The sequence below is a fragment of the Gobio gobio genome (assembly GCF_949357685.1).
Source record: "Gobio gobio genome assembly, chromosome: 1".
NCBI classification, from domain to species: domain Eukaryota; kingdom Metazoa; phylum Chordata; class Actinopteri; order Cypriniformes; family Gobionidae; genus Gobio; species Gobio gobio.
In genome coordinates this window covers 73658630-73683691 of record NC_137097.1, presented here as the reverse complement: position 1 = coordinate 73683691, position 25062 = coordinate 73658630, and the positions used below count along the sequence as shown (strand labels likewise).

Here is a 25062-nt window from a genome sequence, read left to right as displayed (position 1 = left end):
GTAGGCACCGGGCAGCAATTAGCCAGGAAGTTGAGGCATTAAAATATAAAAATAAAAAGTTCCACTTCTTGATTGATTCGTCAGCCTCAGCAAATATTAGACAAACATTAGACAAACAAACACTGCTACGCATGTGCGGCCATCTTGGATTTAGGGCGTGTCCTCTAAGTGTGAATCTGCAGGCTGTAAATTAAAGTGGTGTTTGTTACACCTGTTGGGAAGAACACCAATCAACAAAAGAGGTTCCACTTCAAAGCATAAACATGCCTCATAAAGGGAGCTAGTTGGTAGTGTCAACTACCGCTGTCAGTAGGCCACTTAAGTCCTCCTTGTCCAACAAAAAAATGATGTCTGGACGTGGGTGCCAGATGGTGCCCCATCCCTGAGAAAGAAGGTCCTTCCTCCAGAACACAGAAAAATTGCATTAACCTTGTAATTGCAAACAAAGAAATTAAATTGTATGAACATGAATTACCTGTAAGTAAATAAAAAACATTTACAAACACTATAAACACACAGCTGACTTTCCGCTCACTCCACAATAAATCCTTTAAAACTGAAACAGCATGATCACATGGCTATTCGACAAATCCAAATGTTTCCATATTCGCGATTAAACATTTGGTTGCTAAACTATTATTCATTATGTAAACAAGGCTTTGTACTTCACTTGCGTTCCAATAGAACATTAGCCTGACAAGCCAGACCCACATCAAGATGTTTGGTCTGGAGACTCACCATTGGCAGGGCTCAATCCGAGGGGCGGGATAAACGGTTGTCCTCTGCATTCCCTCTGCATGCAATTGGATAGCGCCACAACCAACCGAAGCGGAGCTAATGTTAGTTGATAGATTAAACTCCGAATACATCTTCCTTTCTTACGAATCGCTTCAGTGCCGTTCTTTGTTCTTTCCTCAAAGAAAAGCTTAACTCCAAGTCTTCCAGAGTAGCGGCCAAAATCGTTTTGAAAGACGCTGATCGTCAGCTTCTTTGTTTACCTGTAGCACCAAGAACCTCCGCAACTCCGCTCCGTCATTATGTTAAGCCCGCCCACCGACTCTACACACGCTGTGATTGGCCTGACCAGAGTTTGGTTTTTTGCAGCTCTGAGGTCTACCGAGAGTTGCTAGACTACACTCGCGGCAAAATACATTTTCTGCCGCTAGGGTGCGTCTAGATTTCTAGGCTAATAGAACATAGCACTTCTTCAAAATGTGCATATTGCTCAACACACAAATCTCAAATATGGTGATAATCGACATTTGCAATTCAGTAAAAATATTAACTCTGAACCATATGACAGCTAAATAACAGTGCAAGCAACAGCAGCAGCATTAATCAAGCCAGTAAAGGCAAAGCAATGATAATTTTTTATATAATATTCACCATTTCATTACATGCTGGGAAGTGGGAACTAGAACAACCTTGTAAAATTGTTTGTTCAGATTAATCAATTTAGAAACTTGGGACAACATTTGGACAAGTTTTGGACAAAAACGCGAGAATCTAAGTAAGGTGAACAAAACATGTTCAAAGTATTCTTGTTTAGTTCACTCAAGATAATAAACTGAATCTTTGTTCAAGCTGTTTTTACATTCATTTGTTAAAAAAAAACCTTTTTGCTGATAAGTAATGTATTAAATCCAACTTGCAAAATGTTCTTCTAACAAATCTAAAAATTTGCATTTGTGCCATGTAATGGATTATTCTTGGTAAATTAACATAAACAATATAATATAAAAGTATGTTCCTTTTAGTATTAATTCTTTATAGAACACTTTATTTTAACCTTAAATATGTGAACTCTCGTTATGCAGAGACATGTGAGCCAATCATGGAACCTTTAGAATGATAACAGATATTGACTTTCTTTTTTTGATTGGTGAAGCTGCAATGATACAGTAGATGTTTGGATTCAAATGATAAGATAATATATATCTTATATATTATCTAAGATATATTTATATCTTAGATAATATAGGGGGGGGGGGGTGTTGACGGTATTAATCGCGGATTCTGTGTTCGTATAATTCGCGTTCGCGGGGGCACCGCGGCGCGACCGAAGAGGGCACTTTCACTTTCAATTTCAAAGGGGCAGGGGCTCAAGCCCCCCAGCCCAAAAGATGCATGCCACTGGGTTTAAATACAGGTGATTTATGGCATAAATAAATGCATTTAAATTATGTAAAAAAATACATTAGATTCTTGCTATTTTTTAATGCCCTTTTTGGTCGTTCTGCCCTTGAGGAGGTCTGTGCACGCCACTGATTTGTTGGAATCCCACAAGCATCCCGAGTTGATCTGAGCCCCTCCCAGACCCTCAGGTTTCTTCAAAATCATGTGATGTACTGGAAAAACCGCAGACATCGCAACCCACCGATCCATTCTGATTGGCTGACATGCATTTTGCATAATATAAAACAGGTAAATCCGCAATGCAGTGTCACAAACGAATACAGCAAAGGATATCAAGAAAAAGAACACCATCATCTAGCAGAAAGCTTCCGCTGGCTGTTTGGAATCCAGATTCCCTCAGGTTTGGCTTTTATAATTATAATTATTAATTTAATAGACGCTTTTATCGAAACTAAACATTTTGGTTCCTAGGAAATTACAAGAATGTTAATTTTGTCAGAACACTCAGAACAGAGCTAATGAGATTATTGTTCGTTCTGTTATGTTGTGCTAAAACGTTTAATGTGAAAACGAGGAGCAAATTCACACGCCATACATTGATGATGCTGCTGAGCCCAGATTATTCTGAACGCAACACGGTGAATTAATCATGTTCCTTCAAAAGAAAGCAATTTAGATGCCCTTAAGTCGCACGCTCAGCGTTCCAAACGAAAGTGAAAGTACGATTCCAAGACGTGTGGCCTATAGCATAGTAACGAAGTAGCCTACAAATAAAATGTTTTAGGATAACCCATTTAAACTTTACTACTATTTCTGAAGTGCTTCTATTATAAAGAACGCTGTCTCACATAACGCAGATAATAATCGATTTTTGAGCCATTGATAAACCAATTCAGCACCGCTGCCACGGACAGCGCCTGCTAACGTCGCACTTAAGAAGGTATAACTTAAGCAACCTCCTAATGTATTTTTTACCTAAATGCCAGGTAAGGTGTCGTTTCCTTGCTTTACCCGAGGGAAAAAAAGCCATGTGTTGACTTTGAAACAGAGTATATTTTAAATTATATGTAGGCCTATCTGTGGGAAAATTACTAGGTTTTGTTTCATTAATACAGTGTATACTTTTTTTCTTGATTTACCCCGAAAGAATGGAAGTGAAATGTGACAACATGCCCCATAGGTGGGGTACATGTAACGTGGTGGGGCACATTTTAACATGACCAAATTACAATTTAAAATGCTACCTGATATAATCAAAGAAATATACAAGACAAACTAAAATATTTGTCAATAAAATACAATTATTAACTTTTTAAAATAAAATAATGGCATTTTTTAATCATTAAAAATATACTGATTTTTGAGTTTGACAACAAACACATAGCTAAATACTACAGCTAAACAGCATAGCTAAAAACATAATGATAATGAATAATTGACTAAGTCATTATTCACCCTTTTCTCATGGTTTCTCAAAAGAATTCATAAAAAGTATAGAATATAATAGCGTAGTTCTAATAGCGGCTCATTGTAACGCAGTGTTACAACGCACTCCATCTGCGCACTGGGATTAACCCTGGCTCGTGTCTTCTGCTGTTAGATCAGCATTAACCATCTCAACTGTTAAATAAAATATATAAGATTAAAATAATATCAGATTTGTCTTGTTTTAAATAAACACAAAAAACAGAGATGAAAAATAAACTTAGTAAGAAATGTACTACTTTTGCTAAGGTTAAATAAATGTTCATGATATCTTCCAAAGATGTTTTAATTTTTTCTCTAAATAATGTTGAGATGGCAACTAGTAAATACACTAAGTTTCGTCATCCTGGCATGTGTGGAAAGTGTTAAACCATGCGTGTTACAACTTGTAGGGTTGCCACCTGTAGAAAAGGCCCCAAAGTTATGTTAGTGTTGCTATTATTTAGTACAGTTGACCATAATGTGCTTTATGTTTCACTTTCACTCCCGTTTATTCAGTGCGTGTAATAGGGTAGCGAGAGCGCGCGCTGGTTTGTATACTATATCTGACGTCACGCAGTTAGTATGCAGTACGATAGAGATCATCAGTCGGTTGTCACGCAGTTAGTATTCAGTATGATAGAGATCATCGGTCGGTTGGACGATTGTGAGTGACATTTTCCTCAGAGTGTGCGTGAATGAAAGAAGTAAGTAAATCTGCTGCATTACTCGAGATATTGTATTTCTTTGTCAGCTGTTATTTTGATATTCGATATGGATGAGAGTTAAGAGTGTAAGTGTCGCTATACGATCGTTGTGTTAATTATATCCACGTTCGCACGTTACTTTCTAGCTTCGGTCCATCAGACTGCGTCGGGTTAAATGGGTTTAGACATGTTTACTTCATTCAATACTTGATGTGATGAATGTTAAGTATTCTGTAGTTGAATAAAATATTAAGTGATGTTAGATATCATTATCTGGACCGCTATTGATGCTTTAAAGTATATCATAGACGACAGTAAATTCTATCTACATTATTTGCAACTTAATGCATGGTAGAAAATCTGATAAGTGTTTTAATCCTTTCTCTCTGCTTACATTTAGAGTTTAAGAGATATAGTCATATTCTGACTACTGTTTATTTTATGTTTGTAATGTGTATTAGTGCTTAAGGAAGAATGAGTGTATGCATATGTTTCCTTTATTCATTTGTATTCGTTCTATCTTTATAGAAACCACACTCGAAATTATACTCACCTTTAAACTCACTTATACAAGAAAGAGGAAGGAATAAACAGAATAAAAAGAACTATCTCTCCTCTCTTCATTTCATACTCTGGAGATTTGGCCTTAAGTGGTGTTCTGGCCGACACACCTGAGTGAACCTGGTAATAAACTCAGAATTAGCACCTAGACTGAACGTCTACCCATTATCTTCACTTCATTGATGGTCCTTCGAGCCGGAGTACTGGGTTCACGTCAGAGATGGAATTACATCCAGAGTATGATGTTTGTGGTGCACGTCCCAAACGGCACATTCGCCCACCTGTGCGCTATGCAGATTATGAGGTTGATCATAGGGGCTACATCGGAGAGAGGTACAGAGAGGAATTAGAGAGTACTCACCAGGAGGGAAATGCCAGGATGACACCCCTCACCTCCCCTTATGACTCTTCCCTTCGCCTGCAGAGGCGGGATGCTATTCTTCAGGAGATGGACCTGAGCTATAGGGCAGAGAACCAACAGCACAGCCAGAGGAATCAGCTGGCCCCCCAGCGGGTTTCAGAGAGAGAATTTAGGGAACAGCTACAAGATTACTCTACTCCCCTGCCTCCAGCGCTGCACCCCATGCATTCACAGGAGGAGAGCCGAGATGACATTCGTCATGAAAGACACCTTCTGCAGCAGACACAGCAGCACATGGCATCAGACTTAGTCGAACTTAGAGCATTGCGAGCAGACATGAAACAGTTAGTAGATGCTGTCCGCAACATGCAGAGTCCAACCTCTATTCATACCAGAACGCCAGAGTTAACGGTGATGTCGCCACGGCCACCGGTTGAATGCAAATCTAAAGCTGAGGAAGAGGATGATTGGCCTGCACCACCACCATGGCCAGACCCAGACATGGACGAGCCTCTCCCTAGTGACCCACCTATAGCACATTCGCTTGTTAGTAGGATGGATGAGGTTCCAAGAATTAGGGAAAAAGCACTGCCAGCCCCAGCTCCTGATATGTTTGTGGGCCAGCCACAAGTTAATCACTCAGCACGTGGGGCCCTTCCCACCGCCAGGCCTTGGGATGACACTGCCCGTCATCCACCTCCCTGGTTCAAGCCTGTTCAGTTTCTGCCGCAGCCACACGGATTCCCTCCAGCGGAGCCCAAGTACCCTACTGCTTATGGTGGTGAACGGAGTGAGCTTGGCTGCAACCTAACGCCCAAACAGCGACATCCAGGCATGGCATGGTTACAGGCCCCGCCTTTTAGCTCACCTCAGGGTCGTAACTACAGCATCCCAGAGTCAAGTTACCGTGGGCCACGCCCAACAATCCGCAACTTCTCAAGTCGGGACCCAAGTGAGTTTGCGCGCCTCAAGATCTCATTGGAGAACCTCCTACCACATGATGCATCGGAGCTGTTTAAGTATCAAGTGTTGGTCGATCACCTGCAACTAGAAGAAGCCAGGTTAATAGCAGATGCTTACCTTAACTCCCCAACACCCTTCTCAGACACAATGGTTGCCCTCAATGACAAGTTCGGCCGGCCACATCAGATAGCTCTGAGGCGTATTGCTGCTGTGATGGACTCACCGGACGTAAAGCGGGGAGACTTTGCTGCATTTGAGAAGTTTGCACTCCGGATACAATCACTGGTGGGGATGCTGAAGACACTAGGCCACGACGGTGAAGTGGAACTACAATGTGGCTCACATGTTGCTCGTCTGCTGAGCAAGCTGCCGCCTGAGCAGAGAGCAGAGTTTCGCCGCTGCATGTACCATCAGGGTACACAAACCCACACCTTAAATAATCTTTCAGATTGGTTGAGATACGAGTCTTGGTGCCAGGACTCTGAAGGACAGTTAGCTGTGAGAGGAGCTTGGGAGAAGCCGGTGTCCAGATACGAGGGTAGGAAGGGTAAGCAACCTACTACTGTTCTCCATGGGGCAAAGGACACTGTTAAGAAATCTGAGGCTCCAGTTCCAAGTAGCTCTTTTAAAGGGAACAAGAGCAAGCCATATTGTCCATTCTGCAATAATGAGAAACACTACCTTAGCCAGTGCACAGAGGTATCCAGGCTAACAAAGGATCAGCTGACTGAATGGATAAAAAGTAACAAGAGGTGTTGGCGATGTGCACGGCCACACCAGGCGGCCCAGTGCAACTTAAAAAAGACATGCAGCCTCTGCCAAAGGAAACATCTTCAGGTTCTGCATGAGGTGAATATGAGGTCATCCGAAGAAGCAGCGTCAACACCAGCAGTGGAAAGCCAAGGCACCAGGGGCACAACCGAGGTTCTGTACTTAGACAGACCCACTGAAGGCAGTCGGGTCCTTCTGAAAGTTGTCAAAGTCCGTATTCACAATGGTGACCAATCAATCAATACCTATGCCATACTTGATGATGGCTCAGAGAGAACTATGCTGTTGTCAGATGCTGCAGAGAAGCTAGGTGTTCAGGGGATTCAAGAGGACCTACCACTACGCACAATTAGAGAGGAAGTGCAGACCCTCCGTGGTGCATCAGTGTCGTTCTTTATTTCTTCACCCTTAAAGCCGAAGAACAAGTTTAAGATTACAGGTGCATTCACTAGTGATCGTATTGGACTAGCTGCCCATACTTACCCCATGGAGCAACTCCGGAACACCTACAAGCACCTCACTGGCCTTCCCATACGGACTTTTATAAAGGTCAAACCCCTGCTTCTCATTGGGAGTGACCATCCCCATCTCATCACTCCCATTGAACCTGTCAGATTGGGACCACCAGGTGGGCCTGCTGCCATCCGCACAAGGCTGGGCTGGACTCTGCAGGGCCCAGCGAGTGTAGTCCATCACCATGCCCAATCCCAGCAGTGTCTATTCACAACAGTAACACCCCAGGTGAGCGAGCTTATGAAACATGTTGAGAGATTATGGCAGGTCGACATTGTTCCATTCAGAAGCGAGAAACTAGTTACTCGTTCAAGGCAGGACCAAGAGGCCATCAGCATCCTGGAGACCAAAACCATCAGGGTAGAGGTTGATGGCATTCTCCGTTACGCAACCCCACTGCTCCGCCGGAAAGACATGCCGCTCTTTCAGGCTACCAAAGAAGCTGTCATGCCCTGTTTACGAAGTGTAGAGAGGCGACTTGCCAGAGATCCTGCACGAGCAGAAGCCTACAGAGTTGAGATGGAGAAACTAATAAAGGCGGGCTCTGTCATCAAGTGTGGACCGAAAGTTTCAGACAAGGAAGGTTGCGAGGAATGGTATATCCCTCACCATATGGTGAGCCATAATGGCAAGAATAGGCTGGTATTCAACTGCTCCTATCAGTATCGAGGGCAGAACCTCAACGACCATCTACTGCCTGGGCCGACCTTAGGAGCATCACTACTGGGAGTTCTGCTAAGATTCCGAGAGCATGCAGTTGCAGTTAGCGGAGACATTAGAGGCATGTTCCACCAAGTTCGCCTCCTCCCAGAGGATCGTGCTCTGCTCAGATTTCTTTGGCGCGACATCAGTCAAGAAGGACCTCCTGCAGTGTACGAGTGGCAGGTGCTACCGTTTGGTACAACATGTAGCCCCTGCTGTGCCACATTCGCCTTACAGCGCCATGTCTCTGATAACAGCCAGCCAGATGAAGATGTGAGGATATCAGTTCAGAAATGTTTTTATGTAGATAACTGCCTCCAGAGTGTTCCCACGATTGCTGAGGCGAGGCATCTAGTCGACAAACTACGAGCCCTTCTTGCGTCTGCAGGCTTCGATCTACGCCAGTGGGCCAGCAATGAACCAGGTGTAATAAGTCACCTACCAGAAGAGAGTTGCTCTGCTAGTGTTGAGCTGTGGCTGGCTCAGAACCAGATCGATACCCCAGAATCTACTCTAGGGCTAAGATGGCTCTTCCAGACTGATGTTCTTGGTTACAAGCATCGTCATGTGGAGTACGGTGTCCCCACGATGCGTAATATCTACAAGGTGCTGTCGAGCCAGTACGATCCATTGGGCTTCATCCTACCCTACACCACCAGGGCTAAGATAATCGTCCGACACCTTTGGGACAAACACAGGGGATGGGATGATCCACTACTACCGCAGGAGCTTCTGCAGCGATGGAAAGACTGGGAAGAGGAACTGCAAGTCTTACCTCAAGTCACCCTGCCCCGACCGTACTTGCCAAAGTCTGTAGACATTTCCAGTCTTCAGAGAGAGGTGCATGTATTTTGCGACGCCTCAGAAGAGGCGTATGGTTCAGTGGCGTACCTCCGGACCACTGACCGACATGGTGAAGTGTATCTGTCATTCCTGATGGCCCGTTCCAGAATCGCTCCCAAGCGATTTCACTCTATGCCCCGATTAGAACTCTGTGCTGCCCTTACTGGTGCACAGCTCTCACAGGTGCTGAAGAGGGAGCTTACCATCCACATTGATCGGACAACTCTTTGGTCAGATTCCACAACGGTGCTGACATGGCTGAGGTCTGAATCCTGCCGGTTCAAGGTCTTTGTGGGCACCCGCGTGGCCGAGATACAGGAGCTGACTGACGGGCATGCCTGGAGATATGTTGATACCGCAAGAAACCCTGCGGATGACGTAACACGAGGTAAGAAGCTGCGAGAGCTTATTCAGCCAAATAGATGGAGCTTGGGACCAGCCTTCCTCCTGACCAGTCCAGACTCATGGCCAGAGGACCCCACTGTTGACCAAGCAGAAGATACCTCAGAGCTGCGCAAGTCTATCTTCTGTGGGGTCGCCGCTGTTGCATCAAGCCAGTCAACTTCAGACCTGGGCCAATACGGCTCGTGGAAGGAGTTGTTGGAAGGGACAGTGCAGGAGCTGTATGGGGCGGCCAACTCTAATGATAAGCCCACAGCTAAAGACTACCGACAGGCTGAACAGTTAATACTTCAGAGGGCTCAGAGGGATAGTTTTCAGCAGGAGTACAGCCTCCTGAAAGCTGGGAAACCTGTCCCCAGCTACAGTCGACTTCGCACGCTGTCTCCAGAGCTGGATGAAAAGGGAGAGCTTATACGTGTTGGAGGACGACTCCGTCGAGCAGAAGGCCTAGAACTGACCACTCTTCATCCAGTCATCTTGGACCCAGGTCATCGAGTAACTACGCTCTTGATTCAAGACTTTGATAACCGCCTCCGCCACCCAGGACCAGAGCGGGTGTTCGCCGAGCTTCGACGCTCCTTCTGGATCCTGCGAGGGCGTGAGGCTATTCGCCGCTATCAGTATAGCTGCGCTGACTGTCGACGATGGAGGGCGAAACCTGCAGTGCCGAAGATGGCAGACTTGCCATCAGCCCGTCTGCGCCTTTTCAAGCCTGCCTTCTATTCTACGGGGATGGACTGCTTTGGGCCATTTGAGATCAAGCTGGGCCGGCGCCGGGAGAAGAGATGGGGGATCATTTTCAAGTGCCTCACAACTAGGGCGGTGCACTTGGACCTCCTGACCTCTATTGATACGGATGCTTTCCTGATGTCCCTTCATCGGTTTATTGCCCGTAGAGGAACGCCTGCAGAGCTGTTCTCCGATCAGGGGACAAATTTCAAGGGAGGGGAGCGAGAACTCCGTGAAGCTTTCGTTGAAATGTCTAAAGAACTACAACATCTCCTTGCACCACAGAAGATCTTCTTCCGATTTAACCCCCCAGCAGCTCCCCATTTCGGAGGAGTGTGGGAGAGGGAGATACGCTCAGTTAAGAGCGCACTCTATGCCACAGTTGGTGCTCAGCCTGTTCCAGAAGAAGTGCTGCGGACCGTACTTATTGAGGTGGAAGGGATCCTTAACAGTAAACCCTTGGGTTATGTGTCTTCAGATGCCAGCGACCCAGATCCAGTGACTCCCAGTGTTCTTCTCATGGGGCGGCCTGATGGATCGCTACCTCAGGTAGTCTACCCCGAAAGTGAGCTCATCTGTCGCCGCCGTTGGAGACACTCCCAAATTTTGGCTGATCACTTCTGGGCCCGTTTCATCCGACTCTATGTGCCGAGTCTACAAGCTCGCCAGAAGTGGCAGGCTACACCAGCTGATATTGCAAGGGACTGTGTAGTGATGATCGCTGATCCACATCTTCCGAGGTCCCTCTGGCCCATTGGGAAAGTAGTCAAGACTCATCCCAGCTCTGACGGGCACATCAGGTCCGCTGATGTAAAGGTGAAGGAGAGAATCTACACCCGGCCAGTTGCCAGGCTAGTTGTCCTCCCTGCACTTCCTTCTGGAGAAGATGGAGACGGTTCCACACCTGCCACTACACCCCAGCCATAGAACTTTGTTGCCTTTAGTGACGAGCAAATGTATTACATACATTTGGGGGCGGCTGTAGAAAAGGCCCCAAAGTTATGTTAGTGTTGCTATTATTTAGTACAGTTGACCATAATGTGCTTTATGTTTCACTTTCACTCCCGTTTATTCAGTGCGTGTAATAGGGTAGCGAGAGCGCGCGCTGGTTTGTATACTATATCTGACGTCACGCAGTTAGTATGCAGTACGATAGAGATGATCAGTCGGTTGTCACGCAGTTAGTATTCAGTATGATAGAGATCATCGGTCGGTTGGACTATTGTGAGTGACATTTTCCTCAGAGTGTGCGTGAATGAAAGAAGTAAGTAAATCTGCTGCATTACTCGAGATATTGTATTTCTTTGTCAGCTGTTATTTTGATATTCGATATGGATGAGAGTTAGGAGTGTAAGTGTCGCTACACGATCGTTGTGTTAATTATATCCACGTTCGCACGTTACTTTCTAGCTTCGGTCCATCAGACTGCGTCGGGTTAAATGGGTTTAGACATGTTTACTTCATTCAATACTTGATGTGATGAATGTTAAGTATTCTGTAGTTGAATAAAATATTAAGTGATGTTAGATATCATTATCTGGACCGCTATTGATGCTTTAAAGTATATCATAGACGACAGTAAATTCTATCTACATTATTTGCAACTTAATGCATGGTAGAAAATCTGATAAGTGTTTGAATCCTTTCTCTCTGCTTACATTTAGAGTTTAAGAGATATAGTCATATTCTGACTACTGTTTATTTTATGTTTGTAATGTGTATTAGTGCTTAAGGAAGAATGAGTGTATGCATATGTTTCCTTTATTCATTTGTATTCGTTCTATCTTTATAGAAACCACACTCGAAATTATACTCACCTTTAAACTCACTTATACAAGAAAGAGGAAGGAATAAACAGAATAAAAAGAACTATCTCTCCTCTCTTCATTTCATACTCTGGAGATTTGGCCTTAAGTGGTGTTCTGGCCGACACACCTGAGTGAACCTGGTAATAAACTCAGAATTATCACCTAGACTGAACGTCTACCCATTATCTTCACTTCACCACCCGTCCCGTAAAACACGGGATCAAACCAATACGGGACGCGATTTGTCCCGTATTTTACATAGGTCCACACATAGTTCAATAAACACATGATTTTGCAGTGTGGAGAATACTGATAGCAAATAAATAAATCAATTTCACAATAAGTAGTAGGCAACAGGAGCTCATTTGTGCGTGATTGAGTTTCAGCGGCTTTGTTTGTTGCCATAGCGGCTGAGTCTCGAGAACATGCGCTGTGCCTGTAAACTTTAAACTTTAAAGCCCCTGCCCCTTTTGTCTCAAAATGTAATGTGCCCCTTCCTGGTAATAGTAATAGTATGTATTACTATTATTATACATATTTTAATAAATAACAATTCGCTTATTACAAAAAGTATATATATATATATATATATATATATATATATATATATATATATATATATATATTTTTTTTTTTTTTTTTTTTTTTTGCGGAGGCAGATCGGTAGGCGGTACCTTTTCAGCTCTAGACACACAGCCTGCACACAGCACAGCGATTAGCCGCGCGAGTTTTCAAACCACACGATCAGCAGCGGTGGCGTAGCCAGGATTTGTTCATAAGGGTGGCCGGGCAGGGGCCAGCAACCATGCTAGGGTGGCACAGAAATCTTCGTTATTTCAACCGAAAAATTAGTTTGACTACAACATACTGGACTGTTTTAGTGCCTACAACTCAAATTAATACAGCTAATTCGTAGGCCTACTTAATTGGAATTGAGATAGTATAGTGAATTAGATCATGGAATACTAAGTGAATTTGAAATTTTTTTGTGTTATTCCTCACCTCCAGACAAGGGGCTAACACTATAGCTAAAGTTTAACTTGCTCAGTCAGCCAGGTTCTGGTTCTCAAAACCCCTAATATCTTTTTCTCCATTGTTGCATCTTTCATGAATTTGACATGCAGATAATAACTACATAATTATTAATTGAATGATGTATAATCAATGAACTCTTCAACAATTCTGAGTTAGTCTGTAAGGATTGTTTCTAAACCTTGCAACCGAAAAAGTAAAGACTGAATGTTTAATTTTCTATATTAGTTGTCAAAATAAATAATTGCAACAGTTCTATCAAAAATTAAACTCAGTAAAAGAAAAACATGTGTTCTCTATTGAATCATATGCAAGAATATGAATTTATTTAAATTACTGAGTAAGGACGGAAGTCAACATTTTATTTTATGCATTTAAATATTATCCATTGTTGTTTGTATACTTTTCAAGTGAAAGCAAAATTAGCGCCTATCTTTCAGTATAAATTGGTGCAAATTGGGGCACAATGCTCACATATATTTGTGCATTAAAAAAATTACAAATCAGCTTGTGCCTTATATTGCAATCTCACATGGCAGAATATTTAAAATTTTTCCAGAGATATATGTGACTCATATTTAACAAATATATACATGCACGCACAGTTTTAACGCAACTTTAATCACATTTTTTCTTATTTCATGACTTAATAGATGACAGAACTACAACTTTGCATGCTCGTAGTTTCTTTTGGGCTTTATTTGAAGTGATATACAGCGCGGCTGAGCGCGGCACATTTGCGTGTGATATTTAAGAGTGCGTGCTGCGAGCACAGTTTAACGGCGGACACTGAGGACTGGAAATTTAGTTTTTCGAATTTTTACTGACATATAAACTTATAACATCTCACCTGACAGCAGATACTGAATCAGGACAACGCGCTTATCTCAGAATCTGACAGAAGTGTCACCAGTTTTCAGACATATCTTTCAAAGATGGCATCGAAAAAACAGAGAGTTGCGTTTGTTGTTGTTTCTTTGACTGCACACAATGCGACTCACTCAAAACAGTCTTGCAACCCACCAGTTGAGAAACACTGACGTAGTCTATAGTATATATGTTGTTCGCCATTCACTGATTTTTTTTTTTTTGGGTGGGGTGGGGGTTTGGGGTACTCGTGAATGGGTGTCCCTTATTTTGCCACACTGAAGGTGGCAACCCTAGTTACAACTAACCCTGCGTTAGGTTGTGCCCTGCGATCCCCTAGATGTTTTATCATTAACTCGAGTTAATTGCTTTTAGGACTTTCAAATCACATCGTTTTAAGATATTTTTTTTTTTCAGACTCTTTCTGGAGATTTGTAAATGCAAACCGCAAAAAAATTGTAGGACTACAACAGGGAATATGTACTGCACTGGCATAGTTGATTTGACGTTGGACGTTCAATATTCGTTCAATATTTATTAATATAAATTTAGAGTCTCTAAGGTTACATAGCTATGACATATACTACATGTTTCTAACCTCAGTAGCACTCAGGGGGGACCTGGCCATTTGCGCTTTCTGGAGAAGGGGTGCTAATGCAATATTTTTTGCTTATAATAAACCGAGACGCCAAGGAGAGTGTTTGTATGTTTACAGCCTGGTACACATTGTGGTTTTCGTCTATATAGCTAATTTTGCCCTTCATCACAACTGTGAGGGGGTGAATTTTTTTTTATAACTCATTCGTTTACATTATATAAAGCCTTAAAGTTCTGCATAATTAAGGGCGTGGCCACTTTGAGTGAAGGGTGGATAGCCATTTCTCTGCTGTCTGTTAGTCATCACGTCACCTCAGCTCCGCCCACGTCCCGCCTCTTTGCATATTTTCTATTATCCGGGAGTGACGCGCGATGACCCACTGACAAGATGGCAACGGCCAGCTCGACCCTACTTTACGCTTCAAAACTGCTCTTCAGAATCCTATGGGTGACGTCACGAACACTACGTCCATATTTTTTTACAGTCTATGCTGGGAACACACCATTGGAAGGGCTCAATCCGAGGGGCGGGATAAACGGTTGTCTTTCAAATTCCCTCTACACGCAATAGAATAGCGCTACAACCAACCAGAGCAACGAAGAAGATGAAGCGGAGCTAGTTGATAGATTAAACTTTCGCCGTATCCGATCGGCAAAACTTCGAACACATCTTCCTTTCTTAAGAATGACTTCAGTGCCGTTCTTTGTTCTGCCAGCTTCTTTGTTTACGAGTAACACGCGGAACTGCCGCAACTCTGCCGTCATTATGTTAAGCCCGCTCACCGACTCTATACACGATGTGATTGGCCTTACCAGAGTTTGGTTTTTCCAGCTCACAAGCCAACGGAGAGTTGCTAGACGACCCTCGCTGCAAATTAGATCTGCTGCCACTAGGGTGCATCTAGATTTCTAGGCTAGCCAGCGGCAGTGCACCTGCAGGCAGCCTCGAGGGTGTCAGGAGCAACTGCTGCTGATTCTCCAACTCACCTGGCTGTCACGAAAAGAAATCCTAGATTTAACCGTTTTGTTCCTCTAGTGTGTGGAGTGCCGCGATGTGACCAGGAAAGCACACTACACACGAACAGATTCCATTCACAAACAACCAGAGTCCTGCCTGTGAACACAGGAAATCATGCAAAACTTTAAAGTAAACAAACATGGCAGACGACCGGTAAGAAGAAATTGCGCTTATAGCGTATGGACTGCCACGATTGACCCAGCCTCCTCCTTTATGCTTTTCCCCCGATCACTCTGATTCCTCAGGTAATCAAGCGAGCCAGGGAGAGCGCCCACAAGTCCTCCTGGTGGCACCTCTCTGGAGGACCCAACCATGGTTAACAGAGCTGTCTCGGTTATCGCCCCTGAGGCCATGGCCAATCCCTCTATGGCGGGACCTTCTCTCCCAAGCGAGAGGGACAATATGGCACACCAGACCCAAGTTGTGGGACCTTCATGCGTGGTTTCTCAATGGGAGCCTTAAAACCCCCTGATAATATCCTAAACACTCAGGCCAATCTCTCAGGCCAGAGCTCCGTCAACAAGATGTCTCTACACCCTGAAATGGGTCGTCTTTGCCTCCTGGTGTACAACCCAGGGCGACGACCCTCTAACTTGTGACATATCTTAGATATTGTAATTTCTCCAAGACTTAATGGATGGAGGCCATTCCCCCTCTACTCTTAAAGTCTATGTTGCAGCTATAGCAACTTCGCACGCTCATATAACAGGGCAGTCGATAGGAAGAAACAACCTTGTTGTTCACTTCCTTAAGGGCTCCAGGAGCCCAAATCCTCCTTGTCCCCTCATGGTTCCTACTTGAGACCTTTCTGTGGTTCTTAGGAGCCTTAAAAGCCCTCAATTTGAACCAATCCAGACTGCTGACCTTTGACCTTTAACATCGGTTAAGCGTTTCAGAGATTTACAGGCGCTCTCTGTGAGCCCCTCCCCGGCCAACACATGTATGTGGGGCCCACATGGGTCAACCAAGTAGGTCCCACATGGGCAAAACCAGCTGGGCTCCCCATGTCCCAGCCAACACACCCATGTGGGGCCCAAAGGGGTTGCACATGGGCTGATATCTGGGGCCCACCAGCTAATTTTGGATTCAGATTAAGGCTTCAGAATCAGAGAAAAAGGAGTTCCCTTTCAAAAGCTACACTCAATGCTGCATGAAGCTTATGCAAATAGGAAGTGTCTTATCATGACCAGTTGTTGAAAATAGTGTGAAAACACGTCAATGAGATTGACCTGGAGTTATTTATAGCCTCGGCCAGTGACGTCATAGGCGCACCTGCTACACGAGGCTATAAATAGATGAGCTCCAGCTGCAGCCATCAGGGGTCCGTTCTTCGTACCTCGCTAACTCAGTTAGCTGGATTTGATTGATGACGATTTGGCGTGATCTTGGATTATTTGGTTCTTCGACGCTCATCCTGGACTTTTCTGTCATAGCAACAGGTCCGTAAACTTAAACCTGCTCGAGAGCGGCTTATTTCATGTAAACAGGATTAGATTGCATCTTGAGGTGATACTTAAAATACTTCATTACTGAACCAGGGGCAATACTAATTTTAAATAATAATAATAATATAAAAAAAAATGAAAGTAATATAATAATGTTGTGTAAAAGGTGTATAATACTATAGACACAGCCACTTGATTGAGAGATTTATTTGTGATGGAATAATTACTTTATCATTTTATTGGAGTCTTACACACGCTATACAGTTACTCTGAGCCGTGCATTAATTTGAGTGATGAAGGATATTATGGGAGTGATTTGGTGCAGCGCAGGAGATGCAGACAACATGATCTTAAGAAACTTTAATTAATGCTGTCACGTAACAAATCTGTTTCAAATTGAATTAAAGATTACATGAATTGCTAATTACAACATTTAAATAAAAGTGTAAAAGGTGTACAAATACTATAAAATCGTGAATATAAATAATTGTGACTCATGTTTTAAAAAAACATTTATCATTTATCTATTATCAATTATAACTTTTATGTTGGTTTGGTAGTTTGGCTGGTTCCTTATAAAGGTCCAGAAATTCGTGGGGAAATTTTTCAAGATTTTTGCCAGGTGGCTTTTTTAATTATATGATGTCATTACGTTGTCTTGACGCCAGCCAATCACTGCTTTACTGATCGTGGTTTCGAGTCTCGATGCATCTGCCCTCTTCAGTGAACACAAGAACGCGCAGTAATCTTAGATCATTTAATCCAGATATTTTAATCCAATCTGCAAATTCGTTTGAAGAACCAAATTAGCCAGAGATCAGTTATCACGATTAAAAGATCTGGGATCTGTCAAATCATCTATGCTGCTCTGTTCACTATGGCTGTCTTGCAGGCATACCAGGCTGACCTCCTGAAGGATTTGAATGGTTTATTTGGTGACTCAGTTAACTCTGTAGCTGCTAGATTTAGAGAAGTGGAAGAAACACGAGGACGTGTTCACTCAGTTTCTTCCTCGATGCACTCAAGGGGAGGGGTTGTCAGCCACACAACCTCTCTCCGGTCCTTCAAGATTCAGGGAGGTGAAAAAGCAGAGTATGGCTAGTCTCGCTTTCCCTCGTAAAGACTGGGGACCAGCTCGTCACCCTCAGCAACCTCCCAGGGCAGACCTCATGACTATCATCGTTAGAAAGAAGTCCTGATGGTTTGGCTCCTAGTCTGGTGCCCCCTGCTGGACAACTGAGTCAAACATTTGCTCGCCCCGCCCCGTTACCGTATCAGATTTCAGATCCAGTGAAATATTAGATGATCTGTGTTATAAATCTTGCTATCATCCAGGACAAAGAACATTGAGCATCCCCTCAACAGGAAGAGTTAAAATTATCAATCTCAGAGTCTGGCAGCGTGGAACTTCTGCCAGGCGTTTCTGCATGGGTGTTAAGCACAGTAAAATTAGTAAACTAATATATTTGTTGTCCTCTGCGTTTTAACGGCATGGTCTTCACTTCCGTGAAGCCGGATTTGCGCTCATACTGTCATAAGAGCTACAAACTATACTCAACAAAGAGGACATAGAACATGTTCCTCTTATGGAGAGTGAGTTGGGATATTACAGCAGATACTTCCTGATTCCCAAAAAGGGTGGGGGGTTGTGTCCAATCTTAGATCTTCGAGGCTTAAACCGTACAGTTAAAGTACTCAAGTTCAAGACATTAACTGTAAAGACGTTTGTGTCACAAACTCAACATAGCAATTGGTTCGGCACAATCGATCTGAAGGACGCATGTGTTCACATATAAATACTGCCACAACAGGAAGTTCCTGAGGTTCAGTCTGGGGGGCAAAAGCTTACCAATTTCGGGTTCTTCCATTCGGCTTGCCTTGTCACGCAACGCATAAAAGATGCATGGATGCAGTACTGGCTCCAGTAGGATTCTGGGGCAATCACATTTTGAATTACATAGGCGATTGCTAATATTAGCACAATTAGATGGCGCTTCAACACAGAGACAATGTTTTAGCTCATCTAGTTTCTCTAGGGCTGAAACTCAACACTGAGAAAAGTGTTCTTTCTCCTGCCCAGAGAACGACTTATCTAGGGTTTGTTTGGTTTTCGGTCATGAGGTGGGCACATCTGTTTCCCGCTCGAGACCATTCAGCATACCCTGAGCAAGGTCAGGCTAGGCCAAGATCTCACTTATCGTCAGCACCAAAGCGTGTTGGGTCTCATGGCATCAGCATCCTTGGGTTTCCCTTTGGCGTTGTTGCACATAAGACCGTTTCAGTTTGTGGTGATTTAGGGCCAATCCTCAAGGCAAATAAAAGTGGTGTCTTATCGTCACAGATTGTTATCGGCAGACGCCTCCCTGTCGGGCTGGGGTGATGCCTTAAGTGGTCATCCAGCCCAAGGGCAATGGGAGGGTCATCAGCTCAATTGGCACATCAACGGCCTCAAGTTGATGGTTGTATTTCTGGCCCTGAAATATGTTCTCCCCAATTGAGGGGCTGTCATGTCCTAGTGTGGGTGGACAAAACAGCTACAGTCTCATATACAAATCACCAGTGAGGTCTGCACTCACTCTATCTGAACAGAATAGCAAGTCAGATTTTTCACTGGGCCCAAGACAAGCTCCTGTCACTCAGAGCGGTGTACATTCAGGTTGAATGTGGGAGCAGATTTACTGTCCAGACAGAAATTACAGATGGGGGAATGGAAACTCCACCCAGAAGTAGTCAAGAAGATCTGGACCAGATTTTACAGAGTGGAAGTGGACCTCTGTGGACTGAAACTTTTCAGACAGCGCAATGTCTCCTACTTCTCTCTCAGTCACCCAGCCCTGCTGGGTCTGGATGTGGTGGCCTAAGTGCTAAGGCTTCCTCTATTTGGAAAGTTTTTCCAGTAAATGGGGTGTACGGCACAATACAGATCCATTTTAACTGACAGGTTGCTTCAGTTCTGGACTTTCTGCAAGGAAAATTGTCAACAGGCACTTGCCCCTCCACACTCAGGGTTTGTGGCCGCTGTTTCAAGATCCCTCCATGGGACTTAGCTATAGTCCTCGAAGGTCTGGTTGAGACCACCTTTGGACCGTTAGAGTCAGAGTATGACAGTTTTTCATATGGCTATATCTTCTTAAGATTTGAGGATATGCAGGCTCTGTAATTATTGCCATCTTGCTTAGACTTTGCCCCAGGCTTGATTAAAGTAATTTTGCATCCTCATCCTGACTACCTGCCTAAGGTTCCTTTCTCAGCTGTACATCCTGTCACTCTTGAAACCTTCTGCCCTCCGCCGTTCACAACGCCGGATCAGGAGAAACTTCATAGACTGTGTCCAGTCCGTGCTCTTCAGAGGTAACAGAGGTTCTGGCGCCACCAAACAAACCATTTCACACTGTGTCAGGGATGCTATTACTTTTGCCTATGAGGTGCGCGGTCAAGCTTTGCCTATGGGATCAAGTGCTCACTCCACTAGGGGGGTTCGCCTCCTAGTGGGCATTAGTACGGGGTGCCCCCTTTACGAAGTGTTTGTGATGTGGCAGGTTGGTCCTCTCCACACATTCATAATATTTTATAGCTTGGATGCTCATGCCACTCTCATATCCTTGAGTCGACATCACAAGCTAATGTCTGAGGCTTCTTGTGTCCTTTTGCACACCCACACAACCGTAAGGGGTCCAGACACCATCAAGCACGGCAGCGTGGGTATTCTCGTTTCCATTTGCATAAGCTTCATGCAGCATTGAGTGTAGCTTTTGAAAGGGAACACTTGGGGTTACTTGACTGTAACCCTGTTCCCTGATAAAGTGGAACGAGATGCTGCATCGCTAGGCCGTGCTGATGATGCTCAAGGACTGGTCTTCAAACAAAAGAGATCTGATGGCTACAGCTGGAGCTCATCTATTTATAGCCTTGTGTAGCAGGTGCGCCTATGATGTCACTGCCCGAGGCTATAAATACCTCCAGGTCAATTTCATTGACGTGTTTTCACATTATTTGCATAAGCTTCATGCAGCATCTCGTTCCGCTTTATCAGGGAACAGGGTTACAGTCAAGTAACCCCAAGTGTTTTCCCCATAGCGTCTTGTCTTATTAGGCTTAGCAAGACAAACAATGCAGTACCAGTTCTGTATCTAAGGGAACAGAGGTTACGTTAGTATATTCTTATTTGGCCTTTAGAGGCCGCTCTGTACTGTATAATGCCAGTAGACCCTTCTCAGAACACTTTACAGTTGGTTTTATGGCTTTAGTCATTCTCAAATGCTATTGAAGTTAGAAACGTGTATAGCAATTCCATATGTAACTTTAGAGATGGTCCCTAAGAAGGGTCCAACATCAAACCAACTTTATGCTAGTGTAAACTACATGCAGGTTGTGACATATCCAATTTGCACAAAAAAAAATTCCATTCCATTCTTTTTCTTTAGTCAGAATGTATATATTTTAGGTTGCACATAATACCACAGGTTATTTGCAACATAGAGACATTACAATTTTTTATATGAAAACCGAAGACCAAATTCAGTAGGCTATACACCTATATTGATTATGCACAATATACAAGAAAGCAAGCCCAGATTAGAGCCTGAATCATAGGCGGAGGGTGAACCAACTCCAGGCCAAATTTAAGATAAGCCCTAAGTATACTTCTACTGTCCACGTTCCATGAAGGTCCGTGTTATGTAATTTGCATCATCAGGACTGTCCGCGGATGACTACTCACACAGCCTGTGTACAGCCCAAAATTCCGTACAATCATCCCCATTGGGGCCTCAGAAGAGACAGAAGCAGGAAGCAAAAAAAAGCCATGTGCGTAAGGCTAAAGATTTTGGTCAACTTAGACGGAGATGGCAGAGACCGCAATGTTTACAAATGCAGTCTGTACTGGACTTGTTGCCTCAGAGTTTTTTTAAATAGAGGCTGGAACATTGAAGAGGCAGTCGACTCTCTTAGGCCGGTTTCACACTGCACGCATTAGCAGGGCGTAAGCAGCGCTTATTTTTTTCGGTGCCCATGTTAACAGATTAGAGCATTCACACTGCACGCAGAGGCTGCGTGGCAGCGCGTTGCAGGAGCAGAAGCACCAGTGCCGTGATCGTTTCGGCACCGAGTCTATTTTTCCGCGCTGCTCACGCTGAATTAAAGCCACAGTGGATTGTTCTTGATTAAAACTGACCTGATTAACATAGAAAATAACACCATGAAATCATGTAGTGAAGTGTCCCGTGTGTTACACGATCACCATGACATCCAGCGCTGTGAAAAAATAAAATAAAATACACGAAAACACAACACTGCCAGAAGTTTTTGGCCAAACTTCAAATGCCTGTTTAAATGATTAAAACTAGAAGCATATCTTCACTTTAATGTTACATTTATCATGTGAACTACTTATATACAACATGTTATATGCATGTGTATATATGAGACAGAGGGGAACGTGGTCACATTTGCTGCAGATAGGTATATGCTGCCCATCATAAATCAAAGCTGACGTTAGAAAAGAAAAAACTACTTGAGTCTGGATGAGAAAATGTAGCAGGGTTTAGTACACCTATGCAAGGCCCAAACGACGGCGAGCTCAATCAACAAACTCAGTGGAATGCTGTGCCACCTCAGCGAGCTGGAGCTAGGAAGAGGACGGCTCAGATTTCTTTTACACCTGCTCCTTCGGCTGAAGGTTCGTGGATGTTTCAACGGCGCCGGAAAACTCGGAGGAAATCTCCGTCACCATCAAAACCGGTTTCCCCCACTTGCAATCGCTCTGTGAGTAGATGTTTGAGTTTAACACCACATTCAAACTCAACTTCGTCGATCAATGACTCTACTACTGTGTCCAGAGATATTGTTGTTATTGGAGACTCCTTAATAAAACATTTGAAGATTGCCCTGTTACATGGTAAACCTCACATGTACTGTTTTCCCGAAACTCGAGTTGCCGATGTCACAAAGCAAGTGCCCTTAGTGCTGTCGAAACATAAGAGTATCAGTACTGTGGTTCTTCACGTCGGGGTGAATGAAATTCGTCAACGACATTCAGAAATTCTCAAAAGAGATTTTGTTTCCCTGGTTGAGTCTGTTCGGGCTTTCACTTGTAATGCGAGGATTATTGTTTCAGGTCCTTTATCAATGCTTAGGATGAGCAGTGAAATTTTCAGTAGGCTCTCAGCATTAAATTACTGGTTATTGAGATGGTGTTCATCAGTGAACGTTGATTTTGTGATGAACTGGGATTTATTTTGGGAGAGACCACGATTTTACTGTGTAGATGGTCTCCATCTTAATAAAGCTGGTGTTTGCATCTTATCTGATAATATTAGAATGAAGATGATAAATGAATGACTTCTAGATCAATTTTTAAATTATATACCGGTACATATGTGGTTTATGTACCGACAAATCTTCTGTAGTGAGTCTCATTTCTAGAAAAGATGACATATTAGCCGATTTCATCCCTTGTATTGTGAGCTATAATAGGCAAGTAGTTAGAAAAAATACTTCAGTTAATCTAAATAACCTTATACAGGTTAAAACCTCTGCTACTTGTATTTCGCCAGCAATCACTGCTAAGATGTCTTTGTTAAATGTGAGGTCACTGTCTAATAAGACTTTCATTTTGAATAATTTTATTACATCTCTTGATTTAGATTTTTTGTTCTTGACAGAAACTTGGTTAAAGAATGAAGAGCATACACAATTTAATGAGTTGGGTCCTCAAAATTATAAGTACTTTAGTAAGCCAAGGCCAAGTGGTCGTGGTGGTGGCATTGCTGCTATTTTTAAAGATTGTTTTATGTCTTCTGAGCAAACTGTTTCAGTTTTTTCTTCTTTTGAAGTTTTGCAGTTTAAGATATTGGGGAAAGACCATTACTCTGTTATGTGATTTATCGTTCACCTAATTCTAATGCTAATTTTAAAAAAGAATTTGCTGAAATGCTTTCTGATTTAATTTTATATTATGACAAGATGATTATTGTTGGAGATAGGGTAAATGATTATGCAGTTGATTCATTTTTAAAAATCACTCAATATTTCAATTTAGAACAACATGTGTTAGGCTCTATGCATAGCCATGGCCATACATTAAATTTAGTTTTTACACTGTAAAAAAAAAATCAGGTCTCAAGGTCTAAAATTTTCAGTTGGCCAAATTGAATTTCTTGAATTTTAACTGAATTAAATTGCATCAATTCACAGAAATTCAATTTGGCCAACTGAACATTTTACATGTGATCGCTCACTACAAAATTTTCAATTGGAGTCTCTAGCTAATCAAGTACCATGGATAAATGAAGATATACGTATATCAAAGAGTAAGTGTAGGAAAGTTGAATGAATTTGGAAATCAACTAGACTTCATGTTAATTTTGAGCACTGGAAGGTTTCACTGTTGCTTTTTAATAAGACAGTTAAAGTTGTGAGATCTGATTATTTTTCTAACTTGATAGATAATAACCGTCACAATTCCAAGTCTTTATTTAATGTAATAAATGAACTGACAAATCCGCGGCATAGCGTTACCTTGAGTCCCATAGACTGTAGGTCTTTTGGAATTAATTGAATCTTATTTGTCAGACAGGACATTTGTAGTGTCAGTAGGAGATGAAGTTTCCCAACGCTCTGAACTTATATGTGGAGTTCCGCAGGGTTCACTTTTAGGACCAATCTTGTTCTCAATTTACATGCTGCCATTAGGTGCAGTAATCAGAAAACATAATATACATTTTCATTGTTATGCAGATGACCTACAGTTATACTTATCATTGAGTTCTAAGGATCTAAATAGTCTTGATGTCCTTCAAGCTTGCTTAACTGACATAAAAAATTGGATGGCCTTACATTTTCTGCAGTTAAATACAGAAAAAACTGAAGTTGTGATAATTGGTCAGAGCTTAAGGAAAAATCAGATTGAGCTTGCTCTAAATGGGTTTTTTCCAAATATTAAGCAGGTAGTAAGAAATGTGGGTGTTTATTTTGATTCTAATCTAAATTTTGAATTTCATGTTAAGAAGCTGATTCTGTCCTGTTTTTATCAGTTAAGAAATATTTCCAATCCATCAAATTTTAATGATTCAGAGAAGCTTATTCATGCTTTTATATCCTCCCGCCTTGATTATTGTAATGCTTTGTTTTCGTCTTTGAACAA

General features: G+C 42.9%; 2 protein-coding genes across 2 annotated transcripts in view; one reads left to right on the top strand and one right to left on the bottom strand.

The window, feature by feature from the left end:
• Nucleotides 1-25062, bottom strand: part of LOC307122960 (uncharacterized protein) — a gene marked incomplete at both ends in the record, with an annotated part of 765959 nt that overhangs the window by 275954 nt on the left and 464943 nt on the right. The window lies entirely within an intron of this gene.
• The window catches only part of LOC307125338 (uncharacterized protein), a 500360-nt gene continuing 477729 nt past the window's right edge, over nucleotides 2432-25062 (top strand). Inside the window, exon 1 of the mRNA XM_079815154.1 lies at nucleotides 2432-2536. Coding sequence (XP_079671280.1) covers nucleotides 2436-2536 — 101 coding nt within the window. The 5' untranslated portion in view covers nucleotides 2432-2435. The remainder of the gene's footprint in view (nucleotides 2537-25062) is intronic.